The sequence below is a fragment of the Taudactylus pleione genome, unplaced genomic scaffold (assembly GCF_031769625.1).
Source record: "Taudactylus pleione unplaced genomic scaffold, aTauple2 ptg000479l, whole genome shotgun sequence".
Taxonomy (NCBI): Eukaryota; Metazoa; Chordata; class Amphibia; order Anura; family Myobatrachidae; genus Taudactylus; species Taudactylus pleione.
The window spans coordinates 12,632,848-12,656,015 of record NW_028284881.1 but is presented as its reverse complement, the minus strand read 5'-3'; the positions used below and the strand labels follow the sequence as shown (position 1 = coordinate 12,656,015).

The 23,168-nt window shown below is 42.4% G+C and overlaps 1 protein-coding gene across 1 annotated transcript in view; it reads left to right on the top strand.

The window, feature by feature from the left end:
- The window catches only part of NOS1 (nitric oxide synthase 1), a 101,806-nt gene that overhangs the window by 57,769 nt on the left and 20,869 nt on the right, over positions 1-23,168 (top strand). Inside the window, exons 12-17 of the mRNA XM_088449102.1 lie at positions 5,091-5,176; positions 5,279-5,423; positions 6,804-6,908; positions 14,840-14,898; positions 16,180-16,296; positions 22,848-23,022. Coding sequence (XP_088305228.1) covers positions 5,091-5,176; positions 5,279-5,423; positions 6,804-6,908; positions 14,840-14,898; positions 16,180-16,296; positions 22,848-23,022 — 687 coding nt within the window. The remainder of the gene's footprint in view (positions 1-5,090; positions 5,177-5,278; positions 5,424-6,803; positions 6,909-14,839; positions 14,899-16,179; positions 16,297-22,847; positions 23,023-23,168) is intronic.

Genomic DNA, 23,168 nt, shown 5'->3' with positions numbered 1-23,168 from the left:
TTAAAATATGTAATAGCAGAGATTATCTTCTTATGGTGGTTCATGGAACTAACCTTGGAAGCATTTTAGAATAGTTTTCATCAGGGTCAATGATTTTCACACAGAAGGGACTGACATTGAATATGCATGAGCCCTGCGCTGTTCTTAATATATATATATATTTCTGATATATATACAGTCAGGTGCATAAATATTGGGACATTGAGACAGAATTTTCATATTTTGGCCTCTATTCACCACCACAATGGCTTTGAAATGAAACAAACAAGATGTGCTTTAACTGCAGACTTCCAGATTTAATTTGAGGGTAATTACATCTAAATCAGGTGAACGGTGTAGGAATTACAACGGTTTCTATATGTGCCTCCCACTTTTAAAGGGGCCAAAAGTAATGGGACTATATACTCAAATGCTATTTCATGGACAGGTGTGGGCTATTCCCTCGTTATTTCATTATCAATTAAGCAGGTAAAAGGTCTGAAGTTGATTCTAGGTGTGACATTTGCATTTGGAATCAGTTGCTGTCGACTCTCAATATGAGATCCAAAGAGCTGTCACTATCAGTGAAGCAAGCCATCATTAGGCTGAAAAATCAAAACAAACCCATCAGAGAGATAGCAAAAACTTTAGATGTGGCCAAATCAACTGTTTGGAACATTCTTAAAAAGAAAGAACGCACCGGAGAGCTCAGCAACACCAAAAGATCCAGAAGACCACGGAAAACAACTGGTGGATGACAGAAGAATTATTTCCCTGGTGAAGAAAAACCCTTTCACAACAGTTGGCCAAGTCAAGAACACTCTCCAGGAGGTAGGTGTATATGTGACAAAGTCAACAATCAAGAGAAGACTTCACAAGAGTGAATATAGAGGGTTCACCACAAGATGTAAACCATTGGTGAGCCACAAAAACAGGAAGACCAGATTAGAGTTTGCCAAACAACATCTAAAAAAGCCATTACAGTTCTGGAACAACATCCTATGCACAGATGAAACAAAGATAAACTTGTATCAGAGTGATGGGAAGAGAAGAGTATGGAGAAGGAAAGGCAGTGCTCATGATCCAAAACATACCACCTCATCAGTGAAGCATGGTGGTGGTACTGTCATGGCGTGGGCATGTATGGCTGCCAATGGAACTGGTTCCCTTGTATTTATTGATGATGTGACTGCTGACAAAAGCAGCAGAATGAATTCTGAAGTGTTTCGGGCAATATTATATGCTCATATTCAGTCAAATGCTTCAGAACTCATTGGACGGCGCTTCACAGTGCAGATGGACAATGACCCGAAGCATACTGGAAAAGCAACCAAAGAGTTTTTTAAGGCTAAAAAGTGGAATGTTATGCAATGGCCAAGTCAATCCCCTGACCTGAATCCGATTGAGCATGCATTTCACTTGATGAAGACAAAACTGAAGGGAAAATGCCCCAAGAACAAGCAGTAACTGAAGACATTTGCAGTAGAGGCCTGGCAGAGCATCACCAGGGATGAAACCCAGCGTCTGGTGATGTCTATGCGTTCCAGACTTCAGGCTGTAATTGCCTGCAAAGGATTTGCAACAAAGTATTAAAAAGTGAAAGTTAGATTTAGGATTGTTTAGTTTGTCCCATTACTTTTGGCCCCTTAAAAAGTGGGAGGCACATAAAGAAACCATTGTAATTCCTACACCGTTCACCTGATTTGTATGTAATTACCCTCAAATTAAATCTGAAAGTCTGCAGTTAAAGCACATCGTGTTTGTTTCATTTCAAAGCCATTGTGGTGGTAAATAGAGGCCAAAATATGAAAATTCTGTCAATGTCCCAATATTTATGCACCTGACTGTGTATATATATATATATATATATATATATATATATATATATACACAATCCACCTTGAAGCAGCCAGAAGGCAAACAGCAGGAGACCAGCACGCCACCAATACAAAAGCATATTTATTTCAGCATCCATAAAGCCATCATGGAGTATAGGCAATACTTATCAGCTTTAGGGCCATATCCAATTAGCTCGCCCGGGGATATCCAATTAGCCCTGTAGTCGGCCTGACGACGGCACTTAACAAGGTTTTTTTTTCGGGACCTGATGTGTCCCAAAAAAATAATCCACGATAAGTGCCGTTTTTTCACCCAAAATTTTTTCGCTCCTATGTGTTAACGGGCGAACTATCCTATTCTCCCGAATTAATAGGATAGGGAGAAAAAATATATAGGCGAAAATCGGGGATTATCGGCGAAAAATCCACATTTTTCACTCATCGCGGGGATCACTTAGCACCGGAACAGAGTTTGGGGCTAATTGGATATGGCCCTTAGTATTCACTTGGGTTCCACACACTGGTTGCTACACGTGGATCACCAGCTTTACACACAGGTGGGTGGTTCGTTTACACAGGTGTTTTTAATGTTTATATCTGCATCCAGTATACATAGCCTATTCAGTTGCTCATAGCTGACCCTTGACAAAGGTGGATTAACACCTAAACAGCCGTCGGGGAGGCCGGGTGCTATGACCAAATATGCTTAATACTAAAACTGATAAGTATTGTCTATACTCCATGATGGCTTTATGGATGTTTTTGTCTATGATGCTGAAATAAATATTATTTTTTGATACTTCTAAGTATTGGTGGTGTGCTGGTCTACTGCTGTTTGCCTTTTGGCTGCTTCAAGGTGGATTGTATACTAATTACTTCACCTGGCACCCTTCCAGTTTGTGGGTGTGTGCAATTTTTTTCTTGTGTGTGTGTGTATATATATATATATATATATATATACATACATACATACACACACACACACACAAAGGTAATTCAATAAGTAAGGCAGTAAGCTAACCAGACCTCTCACATGTGTAATGTTCTTTATTTCATACTATTTTACCACCACGCCAGAGCAGGAAGACCACTGCTTCCCCTCACAGCCATTAGACTGCGCCTCATATCAGTCATACTGTCCCAACATCAGTTGTAAGATGGCGTGGCTGGCGGAAACATGGTCAAACACTGAGGTGTGTAGTGTGATCAGATTTCTGCATAAAAAAGGGCACATCAGCAGCTGAAATTTATTGCAAACTTGTCAAGGTGTACGGTGATAATGTCATGTCACAGGAACAGGTTTGGCTTTGGAACGGGGTCTCCGTATCCCGAAATGTCGAAATAATTAAACGCTTTTTGTGAAGTCTCCTGAGTGCCGCTGTACCTATTGTGGACTATACAGAGGGGAGTGGTCTCCGCCTCACTGAGGGCACCTGGAGCCAGACATTTACCCAGTTGGGGATTTATGGAGTGCCGGGTCTTTCTTATGTATTTATATATATATATATATATATATATATATATATGCATACATACACAGCCCCCGAAAATCCTGCGTCTGCCCCTGTATTATATATATATATATATAAATAAATATATATATATATATATATATATATATACTGTATATATACATACAGTACATACATACACACATGGGTGGTTCACTATATAAGCTAACAAGAGCTCTTATTGCGTACGTTTATTCAGCTTGTACATCAACGTATAATCAATATTATGGCCTTGGTACAGATTATTTTTCCACAAAATCCCAATACTTATCTAAGCATTTGTTTCAACGGTACACCAAGGCATCTCTCATTGAAATGGTATGCATGGTATGCATTTCGCTTGCGTGGGGGTGTCCAATTACTTTTGTCTACATAGTACGAGGGCTGATTGAAAAGTAATGAGACTGATTTTTTTTTTCAAAATCTGATGACTCCACAGGATCTGAACATTTTTCTTTTTCAAAGTAGCGTCCTTCACATTTAATACATGTTTTGCAGCGTTTCAACAACGATTCAAAGACGTGCAGTAGACTGTTTTGTGACATCACTGTTAGTGTTGCAGCTGTGGCATTTTTCACTTCATCATCTTTCAGAACTTATGTCCGCGCAGTAGTTTCTTCAGGGTTGGAAATGTCCAGAAATCACAGGGCGCTAAGTCCGGGGTATATGGAGGGTGTTCCAGTTCTGTCCCATTAATTTCAGTCAGTGCTGCCAATGCATCAGCAGCAACATGTGGTCCAGCATTGTCTTGGAGCAAAAACCACTGTTTCTTCAGCAAATGTGGTCTTTTCTTCCTCATGGCTCCACGCAAATTAGTTTTCAGGACGTTTGCATGGTAGTCACCATTAATCTTCTGTCCATGGGGAACCCAGTGCTGTAGGATCATACTGTGCGCATCAAAGGAATCACACAGAATTTTTTTGGCGGAGACGAATTGGCGTATTTAAATACCCTGGACTCTTGTTTGGATTCCGGATCATAATGACAAATCCACAAATTCGTCACACGTCACAATCGATGTCAGGAAATCATTCGAACGGTGTTCTTGCACGATTCAACTCGTCATTGCATCTGTTCTTCTGTGAGATTTCTGGGTACCCACCTGGCACACACGTGAAGCATTTTCAGGTTCTTTGTCACAATATGCTGAACCCATTGGAATGAAATGCCAAGTGAAGCCGAAAGTTCACGTAAAGTGAACCTTCTGTTATTTTGCAACATCTCTGCAGCTTTGGCAATGTTGACATCTGTAACCGTGGTGGATGGGTTGCCAGAACGCACTTCGTCAGTCACTCGCGTTTCACCCTCTTTGAAGTGCTTCCACCACCGTAATACTGCAGCACGGCTAATTGTTTCTCCACCGAATGCTTGCTGTAACATTTCATGAGTTTCATTTCTGTTTTTTTCACGTTTAACACAAACATTTTTTTTGAAGGATATAATTTTTCATACTGAATCATACATAACAATACTTGAGAAATGTGTCACCGCTAAATTGATAATAAGTTAAAAGTGATGCTAACCTATATAAGGGCTCTTAAAAAAAAGTTTCTGATTATAAGATTTGTGTATTATGAGGAATATAATACACTATACTATAAATTACCTGTGACATGACTTTAAGCTCTCAGCTTGCAGTTTTTTGCCTTTACGTGGTCAATGACTTCTAATCCCTATATACAACCAGTAATGGGTACAATATCCTGTATCTGTAAACTAACACCATGAGTATTAGCATTAAACGGATCTTTTCTACATACAGCCTGATCCCTGGAACACTCACGTATGGAAAGGAGTAAATGGTACTCCAACTAAGAAACGAGCCATTGGATTCAAAAAGTTGGCCAAGTGAGTAATGCATTCAGCAGCCTCTCCGAGAGCTGACAGTACAAGCATATTGCTTTCTGTGGCTGTTTATTATTATGACATCTGCCATATTTCCACCTACAGGGCAGTCAAATTTTCAGCTAAATTAATGGGACAAGCAATGGCAAAAAGAGTAAAAGCTACAATTCTGTATGCAACAGAGACTGGGAAATCTGAATCCTATGCAAAAACATTATGTGAAATATTCAAGCATGCCTTTGATGCTAAGGTAATATATAGCTTTCAGTCTAGTGTGTTTTATGATAATGTGTAACAGAATAAAGAGATGCATAGCGTTATGCCAGTCAATATTTGCACATACAGAAATACAGTAAACTGGTAACTGAAATATATGGACTAAGTAAAATATCTTTGGATTACTGGGAAATTACAGTTTACCATTTCATTAATCCTGCTATAGCACTGAATCCTAAAATTGCTTTGTGTAAGATTAGAATCATAATGCCCTCTAAGATAAAGTCCTAAGATTGACCTGTGTAAGATAGAATTTGCAATAAGATATTATATTTTGTTTGGTGTAAACATATAAATGTGCTATATTTATAGAATAATAATAACCATAATATATTCATCTTATTCCTTGATCTATGTAAAATAGTGTGAGAAGTCCTGTAAGATAGAGTGAGGAGACTGCTGTCCTGTAAGATAGAGTGAGGAGACTGCTGTCCTGTAAGATAGAGTGAGGAGACTGCTGTCCTGTAAGATAGAGTGAGGAGACTGCTGTCCTGTAAGATAGAGTGAGAAGACTGCTGTCCTGTAAGATAGAGTGAGGAGATTGCTGTTCTATAAGATAGAGTGAGGAGACTGCTGTCCTGTAAGATAGAGTGAGGAGACTGCTGTCCTGTAAGATAGAGTGAGGAGACTGCTGTCCTGTAAGATAGAGTGAGGAGACTGCTGTCCTGTAAGATAGAGTGAGGAGACTGCTGTCCTGTAAGATAGAGTGAGGAGACTGCTGTCCTGTAAATTAGAGTGAGGAGACTGCTGTCCTGTAAGATAGAGTGAGGAGACTGCTGTCCTGTAAGATAGAGTGAGGAGACTGCTGTCCTGTAAGATAGAGTGAGGAGACTGCTGTCCTGTAAGATAGAGTGAGGAGACTGCTGTCCTGTAAGATAGAGTGAGGAGACTGCTGTCCTGTAAAATAGAGTGAGGAGAATGCTATCCTATCAGATAGAGTAATGTTACTCATTATGAAGACACAAGATTCCTCCCCAGTAAAATAGAGTTAGATGAATAGTCTCCTGTAAAAGAAAATACCTGGAAACTACATCTATAGCATATTTCTCTTATAGACACAATGTAATCTCTCTGAACATCATGCACCATTCGAATGTAACTGCGTATAATAAGGAGCAATCTGCTATACAGGGACGAATGAAGAGAGGGAGGGCCCGTGTGCAGACTCTGTGTGTGTGTCCCACCGTCACACGTCTTCTGTAAACGCTGGCACTGTGCCATTTTCCTTGTGATTTTTGTAGTGCGCAGATTTCACGGAAAGTAACGTGAATGGATGCAGGGTGTGTTGTTGATTTATAAATTCATCCAGTTTCTACTTTGTTGTACATTTGTTAGTAAATACCTTTCACCGCAGGTGATGTCGATGGAAGAGTATGACATTGTACATTTAGAGCATGAAACTCTGGTTTTGGTGGTGACCAGCACGTTTGGAAATGGAGATCCACCAGAAAATGGAGAGGTATGAAACACGTCTGAAGGGCTGCATTTATAGTATATAATTTTTTTTACATTGATTAGTTTTTGATTGAAGTTTTGAAATACACCCAAAATGAAATGAAACAATTGAGCGGTGGCAGATGTGAAGCAACAAATACAGAATGTGGTAGGCAATAGCATAGGTCATAAGGCATAGTACACAAATGTGGAATATAATATATAAAAAACAGAATATACTCAGTACTCCATAGCGTATAAACCTATAGGAAAAACTCAAAGGCGCTATTGGAGCTCACAGACCAGATATAAAAGAAGTACAATAGGTAAATAGCACATAAAAAATGTTGTGACACCAATACCCAACCATTACAAACCTAAATATAATAATCGCATACCAAAACAATAGAAATGATCAAAATAGTAAGTATCCACAACCGCCCAGATAACAAAATTATACACATACCCCGAAAAGAAAATGAATAAACAAACCTCCGCATAACAACCCACCCACCCCGTATAACCAAAACCCCAACCTAGACATACTTGGATCCCTCTAGAAGATGTTTATAAATTATAAATATCTTCTTTGTATTATTCTAATCATTTTATATCAAATCTGCCTCCCCTGCCTGCATATCCCTGTCAAGGACACGCAGAAAAGAACAAATAGTACTTTAATGAGAAATCCTGGAGCCCGAGTAAAGAACTGATCTTCGAAAGAGCCAAAATCAGAATCATGGCACCCAAGAACTGAGAAGGTATCAAGCTCAGGAGTAAACACATGCAATGAACAGGATAGATCCAGAAAGTGCTCTTCTTAGAAGAGCACTTTCGGACAACCGGTACGTCGTCTGCTGCGCTGCTCAAGGTGGTGCCCGCCTCGACGGATACTGTGCTTATTATTCTTGTCAGAATTCTCTGACCAAGACAGTGGGGCCAGCCACTGAGGAGACTTCACTGTACAGTATCTACTGTAACTTGGCGGGCCCTCCGCCAGGCACCAGCGAGATGTGCATGTGACAGTCTCTCTCTGCCAGAGTTTCTGGCTGCAGACAGTCTGACACATGCACATCACGCAGGTGCTGCATCGCGGCCGCCGGCACTGCTGATGACGGGCAGCAACCGCGCTACCCGGCTGAGTCCATGAGTCTCTTATAATAAGTGGGCGGAGCTTTCGGGAATCGGGGATGTGTGTACAGGGAGCGAACGCCCTGATCGACTCCCCCCCTGGATCCGCCACTGCTCCAGTTCATACCCCTTTATCCATTGTCTGCTCCTCCAGTTACACATGCTCATACCCCTTTATCCATTGTCTGCTCCTCCAGTTATACACATGCTCATACCCCTTTATCCAATGTCTGCTCCTCCAATTATACACATGCTCCTACCCCTTTATCCAATGTCTGCTCCTTCAATTATACACATACTCATACCCCTTTATCCAATGTCTGCTCCTCCAATTATACACATGCTCATACCCCTTTATCCAATGTCTGCTCCTCCAATTATACACATGCTCATACCACTTTATCCAACGTCTGCTCATCCAATTATACACATGCTCATACCCCTTTATCCAATGTCTGCTCCTACAATTATACACATGCTCATACCACTTTATCCAATGTCTGCTCATCCAATTATACACATGTTCATACTCCTTTATCCAATGTCTGCTCCTCCAATTATACACATGCTCCTACCCCTTTATCCAATGTCTGCTCCTCCAATTATACACATGCTCATACCACTTTATCCAATGTCTGCTCCTCCAATTATACACATGCTCATACCCCTTTATCCAATGTCTGCTCCTCCAATTATACACATGCTCACACCCCTTTATCCAATGTCTGCTCATCCAGTTATACACATGCTCATACCACTTTATCCAATGTCTGGTCATCCAATTATACACATGCTCCTACCCCTTTATCCAATATCTGCTCATCCAATTATACACATGCTCATACCACTTTATCCAATGTCTGCTCCTCCAATTATACACATGCTCATACCACTTTATTCAATGTCTGCTCCTCCAATTATACACATGCTCCTACCCCTTTATCCAATGTCTGCTCATCCAATTATACACATGCTCATACCACTTTATCCAATGTCTGCTCCTCCAATTATACACATGCTCATACCACTTTATTCAATGTCGGCTTCTCCAATTATACACATGCTCATACCCCTTTATCCAATGTCTGCTCATCCAATTATACACATGCTCATACCCCTTTAATCAATGTCCGCTTCTCCAATTATACACATGCTCATACCCCTTTATCCAATGTCTGCTCCTCCAATTATACACATGCTCATACCCCTTTATCCAATGTCCTGCTCCTCCAATTATACACATGCTCATACCACTTTATCCAATTATACACATGCTCATACCCCTTTATCCAATGTCTGCTCCTCCAATTATACACATGCTCCTACCCCTTTATCCAATGTCTGCTCCTCCAATTATACACATGCTCATACCACTTTATCCAATGTCTGCTCCTCCAATTATACACATGCTCATACCACTTTATCCAATGTCTGCTCATCCAATTATACACATGCTCATACCCCTTTATTCAATGTCCGCTTCTCCAATTATACACATGCTCATACCCCTTTATCCAATGTCTGCTCCTCCAATTATACACATGCTAATACCCCTTTATCCAATGTCTGCTCATCCAATTATACACATGCTCATACCACTTTATCCAATGTCTGCTCATCCAATTATACACATGCTCATACCCCTTTATTCAATGTCCGCTTCTCCAATTATACACATGATCATACCCCTTTATCCAATGTCTGCTCCTCCAATTATACACATGCTCATACCCCTTTATCCAATGTCTTTCCCTCCAATTATACACATGCTCATACCACTTTATCCAATGTCTGCTCATCCAATTATACACATGCTCATACCCCTTTCTCCAATGTCTGCTCCTCCAATTATACACATGCTCATACCACTGTATCCAATGTCTGCTCATCCAATTATACACATGCTCATACCACTTTATCCAATGTCTGCTCATCCAATTATACACATGCTCATACCACTTTATCCAATGTCTGCTCCTCCAATTATACACATGCTCCTACCCCTTTATCCAATGTCTGCTCATCCAATTATACACATGCTCATACCACTTTATCCAATGTCTACTCATCCAATTATACACATGATCATACCCCTTTATTCAATGTCCGCTTCTCCAATTATACACATGCTCATACCACTTTATCCAATTATACACATGCTCATACCACTTTATCCAATGTCTGCTCCTCCAGTTATACACATGCTCATACCCCTTTATCCAATGTCTGCTCCTCCAATTATACACATGCTCATACCCCTTTATCCAATGTCTGCTCCTCCAATTATACACATGCTCATACCACTTTATCCAATTATACACATGCTCATACCACTTTATCCAATGTCTGCTCCTCCAGTTATACACATGCTCATACCCCTTTATCCAATGTCTGCTCATCCAATTATACACATGCTCATACCCCTTTATCCAATGTCTGCTCCTCAAATTATACGCATGCTCATACCCCTTTATCCAATGTCTGCTCCTCCATTTATACGCATGCTCATACCACTTTATCCAATGACTGCTCATCCAATTATACGCATGCTCATACCCCTTTATCCAATGTCTGCTCCTCCAGTTATACACATGCTCATACCCCTTTATCCAATGTCTGCTCATCCAATTATACACATGCTCATACCCCTTTATCCAATGTCTGCTCCTCAAATTATACACATGCTCATACCCCTTTATCCAATGTCTGCTCCTCCAGTTATACACATGCTCATATCACTTTATCCAATGTCTGCTCATCCAATTATACACATGCTCATACCCCTTTATCCAATGTCTGCTCATCCAATTATACACATGCTCATACCCCTTTATCCAATGTCTGCTCCTCCAATTATACACATGCTCATACCCCTTTATCCAATGTCTGCTCATCCAATTATACGCATGCTCATACCCCTTTATCCAATATCTGCTCATCCAATTATACACATGCTCATACCCCTTTATTCAATGTCTGCTCCTCCAAACTAGGCAAATGCCTAGGGTATTTGGAAGGCCTAGGGTCGGCGCCAGTGGAGGTTTGGGGCACGCCGCGGGGACCTGCTAGATGCAGGCGACTGGGAGACTCCCTGCTCTGGTGGCTGCAGCTACCTGTCTTCTGAATTATTCATATATCAAACCTCAGGCATATGACAGGGGAGGCAGAGCCTCCCCTGTCATACTCCTCAGGTTCGATATAAGAATGATTAAAATAATGCAAAGAAGATATTTATAACTTATAAATATCTTTGTTTATTGTAATAAGTTTTATAGTTAACACTCACCAGCTTTGTGGAGCTTCCTGGGTTTGCAGTGAGATGAGAGATGAGGCAGCAACAGCTCAGTCTCGCTTCTTTATAGTCAGACACTACTTGCAGAGCTGGGGGCAGGGCCACACCAAAGGCAGTAAGCTGAACAGAAAGAGAGCTAATAGATGCATGCTTTTGAGTATGGCGGGTGTACCTTGAACACTGATGTACACCTTGGATGTATCCTATGACTAGGAAGTGCACTGCACTGTTTAGAGATCGGAGCTCACTCAGCACAGTCAGCAGCAGCAAGAGGAGGTACAGTGATGCAGGTAGGAAAATCAATGGACACTGAAGCTTAGTGTAGTGAGGGGAGATTTACAGTGAGTAGGGGTGGAGACAGGCTCCCAGCATTCAGACCCATCTCCATGTGTGCCTCCATAGCCAATGACCTCACCGCACATCACTGCCGGCAGCTACTGTGACTGCAGCTCTCAGCTCCGACCAGGCAGCTCAACCAGGCTAGGGAGCTGAGACAGTCATTGGGGGCAACAGGTAACAACAAAAGTGGCCACTGAATTAGGGCTGCTGTGCATGCCCTCCCACAGCAGCTCCTCCTCCTATGGGCTGTGCTGGGAGATGGTGCTGTATGAGAGGTGATGATTGAAGGGTGCTGTGCTGGGAGAGGGTTGCTGACGAGGGATGCTGTGTGAGAGGTGATGGGTGCTGAGAGAGGGGTGCTGGATGAGGGGCCCAGTGCAGTGAGGAGAGAGGGGTTATGTGCTGGGAGAGGGTTGCTGTGTTGGGAGAGAGGTGCTATGTGAGGGGTGATGGGTGCTGTGCTAGGATAGTGGTGAGGGGTGAAGGGTGCTGTGTGAGGGGTGTTGTAAGAGGGGTGCTGTGCTGGGAGAGTGGTGCTGTGTGAGGGGTGATGGGTGCTGTGCTGAGAGAGGGGTGCTGTGCTGGGTGATGGGTGCTGTGCAGTGAGGGGAGGGAGGTGCTGTGCTGGGAAAGGGGTGCTAGATGAGGGGTGCTGTGCTGGATAAGAGGTGCTGTGTTGGGTGATGTGCAGTGAGGGGAGAGAGGTCCTGTGCTGGGAAAGGGGTGCTGTGCTAGGAGTGGAGTGCTGGATGAGAGGTGTTGTGCTGGGTGAGGGGTGATGGGTGCTGTGCTGGGACAGGGGTGCTGGATGAGGGGTACTGGGTGAGGGGGTGATGGTGACTTTGCAGTGAGGGGAGAGGGGTGCTGTGAGGGGAGAGCCTGGCGTGCTCTGTGAGGGAAGAACGGTAGTGTTAATCTACATTTAATTAATTTATATTCATATTGGTTGGGTTTGAAAGGAAGTACTAAGGAATTCATTGGAGTGTAAATGTTCATGTTGAATGCAACATTAAGCTTGGTGGTGGGATTATCTGCTAGGGGGCACCAGCCAAAAGCTTGCCTAGGACACCAAATCGGTTAAAGCCGGCTCTGCCTTTGTTAAATATCCCCTTACCAATATATTATTAGGGAAATTGCTGATTGTAATTACCCTGAGCAGTGCTTTCCAGGGCATTGCCTGATTGGGCAATATGACATCATTGCTTTGTGGTGATCAGAGTATTAAATCCCAGTCTGCCCTGATTCATGGAACACCCCTCTGCATGTCCCGGAAGAGAGCTCATCAAAATTGTCTTTGTTTATTAAAAACAGAAGATTGCAACAATATGCAATAAATATAAAATCATAAAATACATATATACAATGCATTGTTGCACAATAACACCAATTCTTTGCGAAAGATCACACATCACCTCTTAACCTACCCACATACAATACCCCATAACTACCACGACAAATCCCCCAGACACCCCACACACCCCTCCCCCCACACTCTTAACCTAACCTAACCCTTGAGTAATATTTCATAATATTATATTATATATAATTTTGCACCATATTCTAATCCAGGGTCAGGCAACAGTTTTCTCTTTGGGTGCCATACAATCAATAGTACAAACCAAAAATGTTTCTGGAGTGCCTCCATCATTACAACATAGCCAAACATTTACAAAAATAATAGATGGGTACCTGTACTAAAAATGTTAGTGAACTCCATGTCCTTCGTTTTTTAAAGTCAGGTGCATCAGAATTTTGTACTGTTATTTGACTGTCAACAGAACTAACTGTAGCTCACCTACCAGAGGCCCAGGCTTCACTATGTGTGGGGGCCACTCTTGGGTACTTCGGTTTGGATAGGGTCTAGTGTGCCAAAAAGGTCTCTGTGAAGGAAAGAAGTGGAGTAGGAGGGGAGGAGCAACGCCTCTAGGAGTGTAGGGACTGACCCCGTGTGTGCCATTCAAAACATCCTCGAGTTACACTAGCATTTGACATGTTATATAAACAAAGTAAAAAGCATGGAGCTTGAGGAAAGTATATGGCAGCAAGAGCAAAACATATCCAACCTTGAAAGCACTACAGCTGTAGAAATACATTACTGCGTTCAGGGTGGATTACTGCATCATCTTTGGCCCCATAGCGAAATATGAAAGAGAGCTCTGCTATGGCCCTCACCACCTTAGGGCTGCCAGAGCAAGAGGCTGGGCCACAACAAGAGTCCTACAGAGATGACGGAGTGGCAATACAAGATCACTGTCTTGAGACCCTTCTCATAAGAGCAGAGCAAGCTCTGGTCTTCTGAGAACAAAATGGCATCTCAGCGGGGTGATCCATCATTGCTGGGCTCCCCTCACCCCATGCAAGTGGTTTTAGTTCTACACATTATTTTATTTATCTATTCACAGTTATTTATAGAGCACTTACATATTACACAGTGCTTTACATTTAGCCACTCACCATCAGTCCCTACCCAAGTAGAGGTTACAATCTATATTCCCTACCACGTGAAGACACACATATACACACTAGGGTTCATTTTCTTTTTTCAGAAGCCAATTAACCTACCAGCATGTTTTTGAATTTTGGGATAAAAATGCGAGGAGAACATACAAACTCCACATAGAAAGGTCCCATGACCTCAGTGCTTAGAAACAGCAATGCTAATGACTGTGCCAATGTGCTTCAGACAGTTTGTGTATAATTGATTGGATAAAATTACTGGGCCAGAATATATATTTTAATGTAATTTTTCAAAATACTTTTCTTCTATCTCCACACAAATATACAGTGATTTGCAAAGCAGGTTCAATCATTTGCCTGCTGCCTTAGGGTTGAAGTACAGCACAAATTAAAACTTTTTAGGAATATCAAACTAACTGAGCTCAATTTTCAGATGATTTTCATCAAGATAATATCTAATAAAACGTAATGATACAGGTAGTCTACATAAGGTGTATTGTTGTCTCAAATAAGACGTGATAAATAAAAGTTGTTTTACTAGTTTCAGTCTATCTGTGTTGTTCGGAAGCGATCTGTGCTTATGACTAACATACTTATCTGTTTAATGTAATTGTTAAAACAAATATACAATCTCGCAATAAATAACGAATGAATAACAACAATTTTCATAATATATGTAATCATTGCTTTATTTATGTATAGAAATTTGGTACATTTGAAGTGTTTTTACTTTGCAGAAATTTGGCTGTGCTATGATGGAGATGAGGCATCCCAATTCTAATTTGGAAGAGAGAAAGTGAGTTTGCATTTAGGAGAGAGCTTATCAAGGGACTAGAAGTAAAGAGCGGCAACTTGGTGGACAATATTTTATAAAGCGTATTTGCAACCCCAAAACATTTACTTGGTGGTTGGAGAAACTTTTATTATTCTAAAACAAGAAGTCAAGCAAAAATTAGCAAATACATTGTTATCGTCAAGGCAAGAAGCCACAGTTTGGCATGGAAGAGGCAAATTCTGTATGAAGAAATATTATTCTATTATTAAATATATAGTACATAAAAAATATTTATAAACATGTTTTTAGGAAAAATTACCTGTTTTTAAGAAACATAAGCATTATCTAACTATCTCCAAGGGCAGAAATCTCATAGTTTGTGTGTGTGTGTGTGTGTGTGTGCCGGGTGTCTTTCTGTGTGTGTATCTGTCTGTGCTGAGTTTGTGTGTGCGTTTCTATCTGTCTGTGGGTGTGTGTATGTGTCTGTGTGTCTGTATGTGTGCGTGAGTGTGCTTGTCTATCTGTCTGTGGGTGGGTGTGTGTGTGTTTGTATGTCTGTTTCTGTGTGTGTCTGTATGTCTGTGTCTGTGTGTGTCTATCTGTCTGTGTGTGCATGTCTATCTGTCTGTGGGTGTGTGTGTGTCTGTATGTCTGTGTCTGTGTGTGTCTATCTGTCTGTGTGTGTCTGTATGTCTGTGTCTGTGTGTGTCTATCTGTCTGTGTGTGTCTGTATGTCTGTGTGTGTCTATCTGTCTGTGTGTGTCTGTCTCTTGTGTGCGTGTCTATCTGTCTGTGTGTGCGTGTCTGTCTGTGTCTGTGTGAGCGTATATGTCTGTGTCTGAGTGTGCATGCCTATCTGTCTGTGTGTGTCTGTATGTATGTCTGTGCGTGCCTATCTGTCTGTGTGTGTATCTGTGGGTGTGTCTATCTATCTGTGACTGTGTGTGCGTGTCTATCTGTCTGTGGGTGTGTGCGTGCCTATCTGTCTGTGTGTCTGTGTGCGTGTCTAACTGTCTGTGGGGGGGTGTAAAGAGCTTTAGTTACACTTTGGCTGCCATAGCAAATCCTGTCACATTTACAAGACAGTGTGTTGATATATGTCTCAGAAATCATGTTAATTAGGTTTCATAAATAATTACTCCTAATTAACCTAGATATGGGTAGACTCCGTTCAAAAATTGAATCAAGAATGTATGTGTCCGAAAAAAGGGTGTAAGCAAATGAAATCTTGGAAAGTATGTAAACTATATATTAATTGCAATGTGATATAGCTTATTATAATATGCGTTTGTCTGTCTTCAGGAGCTACAAGGTGCGTTTTAACAGTGTTTCCTCTTCTGCCGATGCTCGAAAGTCAGCAGGCGATGAGACAGGACCAAGAGACAATTTTGGAAGTGCAGGTCCTTTAGCTAATGTTAGGTAAGGGTAGAATATTCTCTGTGTAGCTGTTTAGAATTTCAATGATCTTAAACTGATTGCTACTGTATGATCAACTTACTTGAACAATATTATGGGTATATGTGTCCTGTATTGTATACATTAAAAATATTGAATGTTAATGGTGTACAACATAACACACCAGTTTGTCACAGCTGCCATTTGCTAGAAACCAGTGACAGATCAGTCTGACAGACACATGTGTACAACATGCTTTGGCATGCAGATATTATTGTTTGCACCCACAATTTAGTCATTAGTCTATTAAAGTAATTATTGTTTTGTATTTTATTAGAGGGCTATTTAGAGATTTATTTTGCTAACATACAGTATTCGCTATAACTAGGTTTTCCCTTTCTTTTCTGTTTTTTGGTGATTATTTTGTTAGCCACTTTTTTAGGTGTTTAGGAATCTCTATCTTATAGTGTCCATTTAGCCAATTGGTTCCTTCCAAAATGTACACCTGTACCAGCAGTAATCTATGTACCAACTGAAAACAATAACTACACCTGTACCAGCAGTAATCTATGTACCAACTGAAAACAATAACTGTACACCTGAACCAGGATTAATCTATTTACAAACTGAAAACAATAACTACACCTGAACCAGCATTAATCTATGTACCAAATGAAAATAATAACTGTACACCTGAACCAACATTAATCTATGTACCAACTGAAAACAATACATGTACACCTGAACCAGCATTAATCTATGTACCAACCGAAATGGGACGTGTGCATTTACCGGCGGCCGGGATTCCGGTCGTCGGAATCCCGACAGTGGGAGCCCGACCCTTGACTAAAGATAGACGTCGAAACTCCGCGCCTATCTTTAGCTTGACGCCGAAATCCCGACAGCCGGCATCCTGAACGAAGGTAAGCAGGGCCCTGTAAGGTATTAGCAGTGTGAGTGAGAGTTCGTTTTAAAGACCCTAGGGGGAGATTAGGGTTAGGCACCCCCCAGCATGGATTTCATACCAAACCCACTGAAAACAATAGCTGTACACCTGAACCAGCAGTAATCTATGTACCAACTGAAAACAGTAATGTACACCTGAACCAGCAGTAATCTATGTACCAACTGAAAACAATAATGTACACCTGAACCAGCAGTAATCTATGTACCAACTGAAAACAATAATGTACACCTGAACCAGCAGTAATCTATGTACCAACTGAAAACAATAATGTACACCTGAACCAGCAGTAATCTATGTACCAACTGAAAACAATAACTGTACACCTGAACCAACATTAATCTATGTACCAACTGAAAACAATACATGTACACCTGAACCAGCATTAATCTATGTACCAACCGAAATGGGACGTGTGCATTTACCGGCGGCCGGGATTCCGGTCGTCGGAATCCCGACATTGAAAGCCTGACCCGGGACTAAAGATAGACGTCGAAACTCCGCACCTATCTTTAGCTTGACGCCGAAATCCCGACAGCCGGCATCCTGAACGAAGGTAAGCAGGGCCCTGTAAGGTATTAGCAGTGTGAGTGAGAGTTCGTTTTAAAGACCCTAGGGGGAGATTAGGGTTAGGCACCCCCCAGCATGGATTTCATACCAAACCCACTGAAAACAATAGCTGTACACCTGAACCAGCATTAATCTATGTACCAACTGAAAACAATAACTGTACACCTGAACCAGCATTAATCTATGTACCAACTGAAAACAATACATGTACACCTGAACCAGCATTAATCTATGCACCAACTAAAAACAATAGGTGTACACCTAAACCAGCATTAATCTATGTGACAACTGAAAACAATAAGTGTACACAGGGCTGGTTCTAGTTCCCAGTTGCGCCCCCCCCCCCCACAAAAAAAAGTTTGTATAGATGGCGTTCCTCTGTGCGTGCGCTTCTAGAAAGGACAGAAAGGAGGCGTGACTGATCGGGGAGGGGGCATGTCCTTGCAGAACACCGCAATTTCATTACACTGAAGTGGGGCTTCACCCAAGCTATCCCATCACGGTGAATAATTGCTGTGCGCAGCAATGCACCTTACACAGTAATTCCCTTTAGAACACATTATACCTCACGCAGTAATGTCCTTTATAACACATTATGCCACACTTTAGTAGTATCTGGGTATGTGAATGAAACTCCTCCAGTAGTCAGTGTCAGTTTCCCTATTAATAAGTGGTACCTGGGTATGTGTAGGAGCCTGTCTCTATTGGTAAGTGGCACTTGGGTATGTGTAGGAGCCTGTCTCTCTAGTGGTATCTGGGAATGTGGAGGAGTCTGCCTCCAGTAGAAAAGGGTATAGAGGTAGAGCAGCAGTGCGATGACATCGGCAAAAGCCGATGGTAGATAGTTAATAGTGATGCTGCGGCTTTGAGAGCCGATGGTGCGGCAAATGTGCCGATGATGCAGCAAATATACACCTAAACCAGCATTAATCTATGTGACAACTGAAAACAATAACTGTACACAGGCCTGGTTCTAGACATTGAAGAGCTCAGGGTGAAAGTTCCCAGTTGCGCCCCCCCCCCCCCAAAAAAAAGTTTGTATAGATGGCGTTCCTCTGTGCGTGCGCTTCTAGAAAGGACAGAAAGGAGGCGTGACTGATCGGGGAGGGGGCATGTCCTTGCAGAACACCGCAATTTCATTACACTCTGGGGCGTGCCCAGCACTTACGAAGTGGGGCTTCACCCAAGCTATCCCATCACGATGAATAATTGCTGTGCGCAGCAATGCACCTTACACAGTAATTCCCTTTAGAACACATTATGCTTCACGCAGTAATGTCCTTTATAACACATTATGCCACACTTTAGTAGTATCTGGGTATGTGAATGAAACTCCTCCAGTAGTCAGTGTCAGTTTCCCTATTAATAAGTGGTACCTGAGTATGTGTAGGAGCCTGTCTCTATTGGTAAGTGGCACTTGGGTATGTGTAGGAGCCTGTCTCTCTAGTGGTATCTGGGAATGTGGAGGAGTCTGCCTCCAGTAGAAAAGGGTATAGAGGTAGAGCAGCAGCGCGATGACATCGGCAAAAGCCGATGGTAGATAGTTAATAGTGATGCTGCGGCTTTGAGAGCCAATGGTGCGGCAAATGTGCCGATGATGCAGCAAATGTGCCGATGGTGCAGGTTCTGTGCCGATGGTGCGGCAAAAGCCGATGGTAGATAGCTAATAGTTGATGCTGCGGCTTTGGGAGCCGATGGTGCGGCAAATGTGCCGATGATTCTGCAAATGTGCCGATGGTGCGGCAATAGGCGATGGTAGACAGTTGGTTGTAGATGCTGTGGCTTTGAGAGCCGATGGCAGCACAGTTGTATTGATGCGGCTAGGAAGCTGTAGAAGAAGCTGGAGAGCCGGTGACAGCACGGAAGCTGTCCGGCGCAGCTAAGGTGTCAAAGGTACGGCTACGGCAACAGCCGATGGTAGAGAGTAGGTAGTTGGTGCTCCGGCTTGGAGTGCCTTGGCAGCACGGTGGTATAGGTGCGGCTAGGAAGCCGTAGGGAAGCTAGAGAGCCGGGGACAGCAGAGAAGCTGCTGGTGCGGCTAAGGTGCCACTGGTGCGGCAAAAGCCGATAGTAAGGAGTAGGTAGCAGGTGCTGCGCCTTTGAGAGCCGATGTCAGCACAGTGGTATAGGTGCAGCTAGGAAGCCGTAGAGAAGCTGGAGAGCCGGAGACAGCACAGAAGCCACCACAAAAAAAAACAGAATCTTCACCACGAGGAGGAACAGAACGCTGACCATGCAGCCGAGCTGAGGGAATCCACAGATACGCTATAGTCGGCGAGGCGGCAAAAGTCCAGTGTGTACAAATAGGAGTAACCACCAATCACGCTACAGTGTGGATGACACGTTACTTCTTAAGTCGTGCCGATCGTCCAGTAACAGGAGAAACTGGAGTAACCCCGTCCTGACTGGGTAAACAGCTCGAGGGAGACATGTCGTGACCGCGACTTGTAACAATAGGTAAGGAAAGAATCAAGCAAAGGCAATACATAGGGGTTGCAAAAAAAACATTAGGCATCCAAGTGACATAGACTAGTTTGTGGGGACCACATTAAAAAAACTCAGAGGCCCGGCAGAAAAATAACACTGATTATATAGAACTTTTTTTTTCTTTTTAAGTGATCTAACATTGTAGTCTCAGCTGATGAGTGCTACAAATAATAAAAAAAAAGCATCTAAAATGTATTTCAAACTGTCATAGCCCCAAAAGCTTCTGGGTCCTAGGTGGCCCCCAGGCCCCCCGTCATTATTTACACACACACCGTAGTGTGTGTGTAAATAACAGTTTTCACATTTGTTTTGGCCTGTTAGACTAGCATGGCAGGAGGGTGGGGGGGCAGTAGATGGCGGCAGAGAGGAGTTCCACCACCTCTCCAGGACCACTTTAAGCCCTACTTACATACGTTCAGTCCTCCTTACTTACATACGTTCAGTCCTCCTTACTTACATACAGTCCTCCTTACTTACATACATACAGTCCTCTTGTATGATTCCAAGAGTCAGTGATACAGATATGCCATCATGTGCTACCAGCCCCAATTAGCCCTACTGCTACCCTGACTGATGTGTGGGGAGAGCCGAATTCTAATAATACAGTACAGTGTTAGTAGCAGGAAGACCCAGCTACCAGGCTTGGCTAATGCTACAGCCAGCTACTAAGCTGTCAGGATAAAGGATCCTCTATATATCATGCATTGATCATTAGAGAAGCTCTAAGATCAGTAGAACTGTCTGTACTCACTCCATACAGTATACAGGCTCCCCCCACCAATTTGTCACCTGCTGAAGGGCTTCTCACCAACCTGCCGGCAAACCTCTCACAAGAGCAGCACTCGATTACACTGGTCTGAGGCAAGCTGTTTAATGGATCAGGTCACCGAGCCTGCACTCCCCAGGGCCGGCTCAGTGGGGTCGTGGGTCAGGAATAGCCGACTGAGGCTAGAACCTGCTGCCGCCACCAATACTTTCTTTTTTTATATGGGGACTCAGCGGCCCCCTCTGGGGGCCGGCGCTCCAGGTGACGGCCCTGTAGCCCACCCCTAGAACCGTCCCTGTCTGTACCCCTGAACCAGCATTAATCTATGTACCAACTGAAAACAATTCGGGGCTAACTCTGAGTTAGAGACGTATTCATTTAGAAACGAAAAGCCAGTCCCACAGTGCACTGTAGATTCTGGCATGTGTGGGTCTCCGGGAAAATTGCGCCCATGCTGTGTTCCCATGGACAGTAGTACGCCATTTTCCAAGTGATTTTGCTGCTCTGCAGCGCCGGCTCGACGGTGCAGAGCAGCACTACGGACTGGTAAGTATAGGACTATGGGTGCAGGGTGTGTGGTGTGGGCCCCCAGGGCCTGTGTCGCAATGGTGATCCGTGGCAACATCTACGAGCGCTGCACTCAGATCTCCGATACAGCAAGGAGGGGTCTATTTCCTACAGACACCTCCTGCTGCATATGCACAGCGACTTCCTTGTGTCTGTGGAGTAACGTCCATCTCTGAATCAGGCCCTAAATCTCTCTGCACATTTGAAATATCCCCCACCTGCAGTGCAATATGTATGCCGATACATAGGTGCAAACAGTACAGTACTTGCTTTTCTTGCCTTGCTCCCACCACAGAACCAGCCCCTAAATGTACACCTGGGCCAGCATTAATCTATTTACCAAGTAAGAACAATTACATTTTACACTCTCTTTGACAGGGTTATTTTAATAATGAGGAAAGACATATAGGGTCAAATTTTAAAAGGTACCAGTTTATCCTAACTATAAATTTACTATAGTTCAATCAGTAAAAAACACTACTAGATGCAACATAATAGACTAGCACACAATGTAAATTGTAGAACAGGAAACATTAAAAAGATTAACATATACGGTATAGTAACCAGTTTATAACTTCGACCATTTACTGACTGCATGGTAACGTTAACAGCTGTTCTGAAGACAAAGGGTGGTCACACCAAATATTGATTTCGATTTCTCTTCTGTTCATTCACTTTGCATTTTGTTAATTGATAAAAAATAAACTATTAACACTTTACTTTGCAGCATTTTTCCACACCTGCCTAAAACTTTTGCATAGTACTGTATATATTATTATTATGCTTTATTTATATGGCACCACAAGGGCTAAGCAGCCCCTTGCAAAAGTACATAAACAAATGAACACACAAGAAAAACAGTTATTAACAGTACAAACAATGCAGGACGAATACATGATTTATAAAAATTGCTGCATAACACTTAAATAAGCAGCAGGGCATCAACAACCAAGTGTTAGGTGCTGTTGTAAATTAAAGTATAAGTAAGGGAAGGAGAAACACGTGAGGGAAGAGGGCCCTGCTCGTGAGATCTTACATTCTAAAGAGCTTACATATAAATCTACATAAGAGAAAAATATGCATACAGTACGTCCAACTCTGAATAAGGCCCTTTGTGTATATTTGTTGCCTTACATGTTAATGTAGCACATAGTTTTTTATTGATATTTGGTGTTTTTTAGTATTTATTTGTTCTTAGTTGTATTGCTTATTCTACTCTAGATTCTCAGTCTTTGGACTTGGCTCTCGAGCTTACCCTCACTTCTGTGCCTTTGCCCGAGCTGTGGATACTCTGTTGGAAGAGATGGGGGGAGAACGAATAATGAAAATGGGGGAGGGAGATGAACTATGTGGACAAGAGGAATCTTTCAGAACTTGGGCTAAAAAAGTGTTTCAGGTAATATTTATTTTTTCTTTAGAAACTGCTGTTGCATACAGAAACTACTGAACAATCCCAGGGTGGTATTTGTTTAGTCCCATGGCCACGCTTGTCATAAAGCTGCACTATCACAAATAAACTATTTTTCCTGAGGTAGCTTCTCC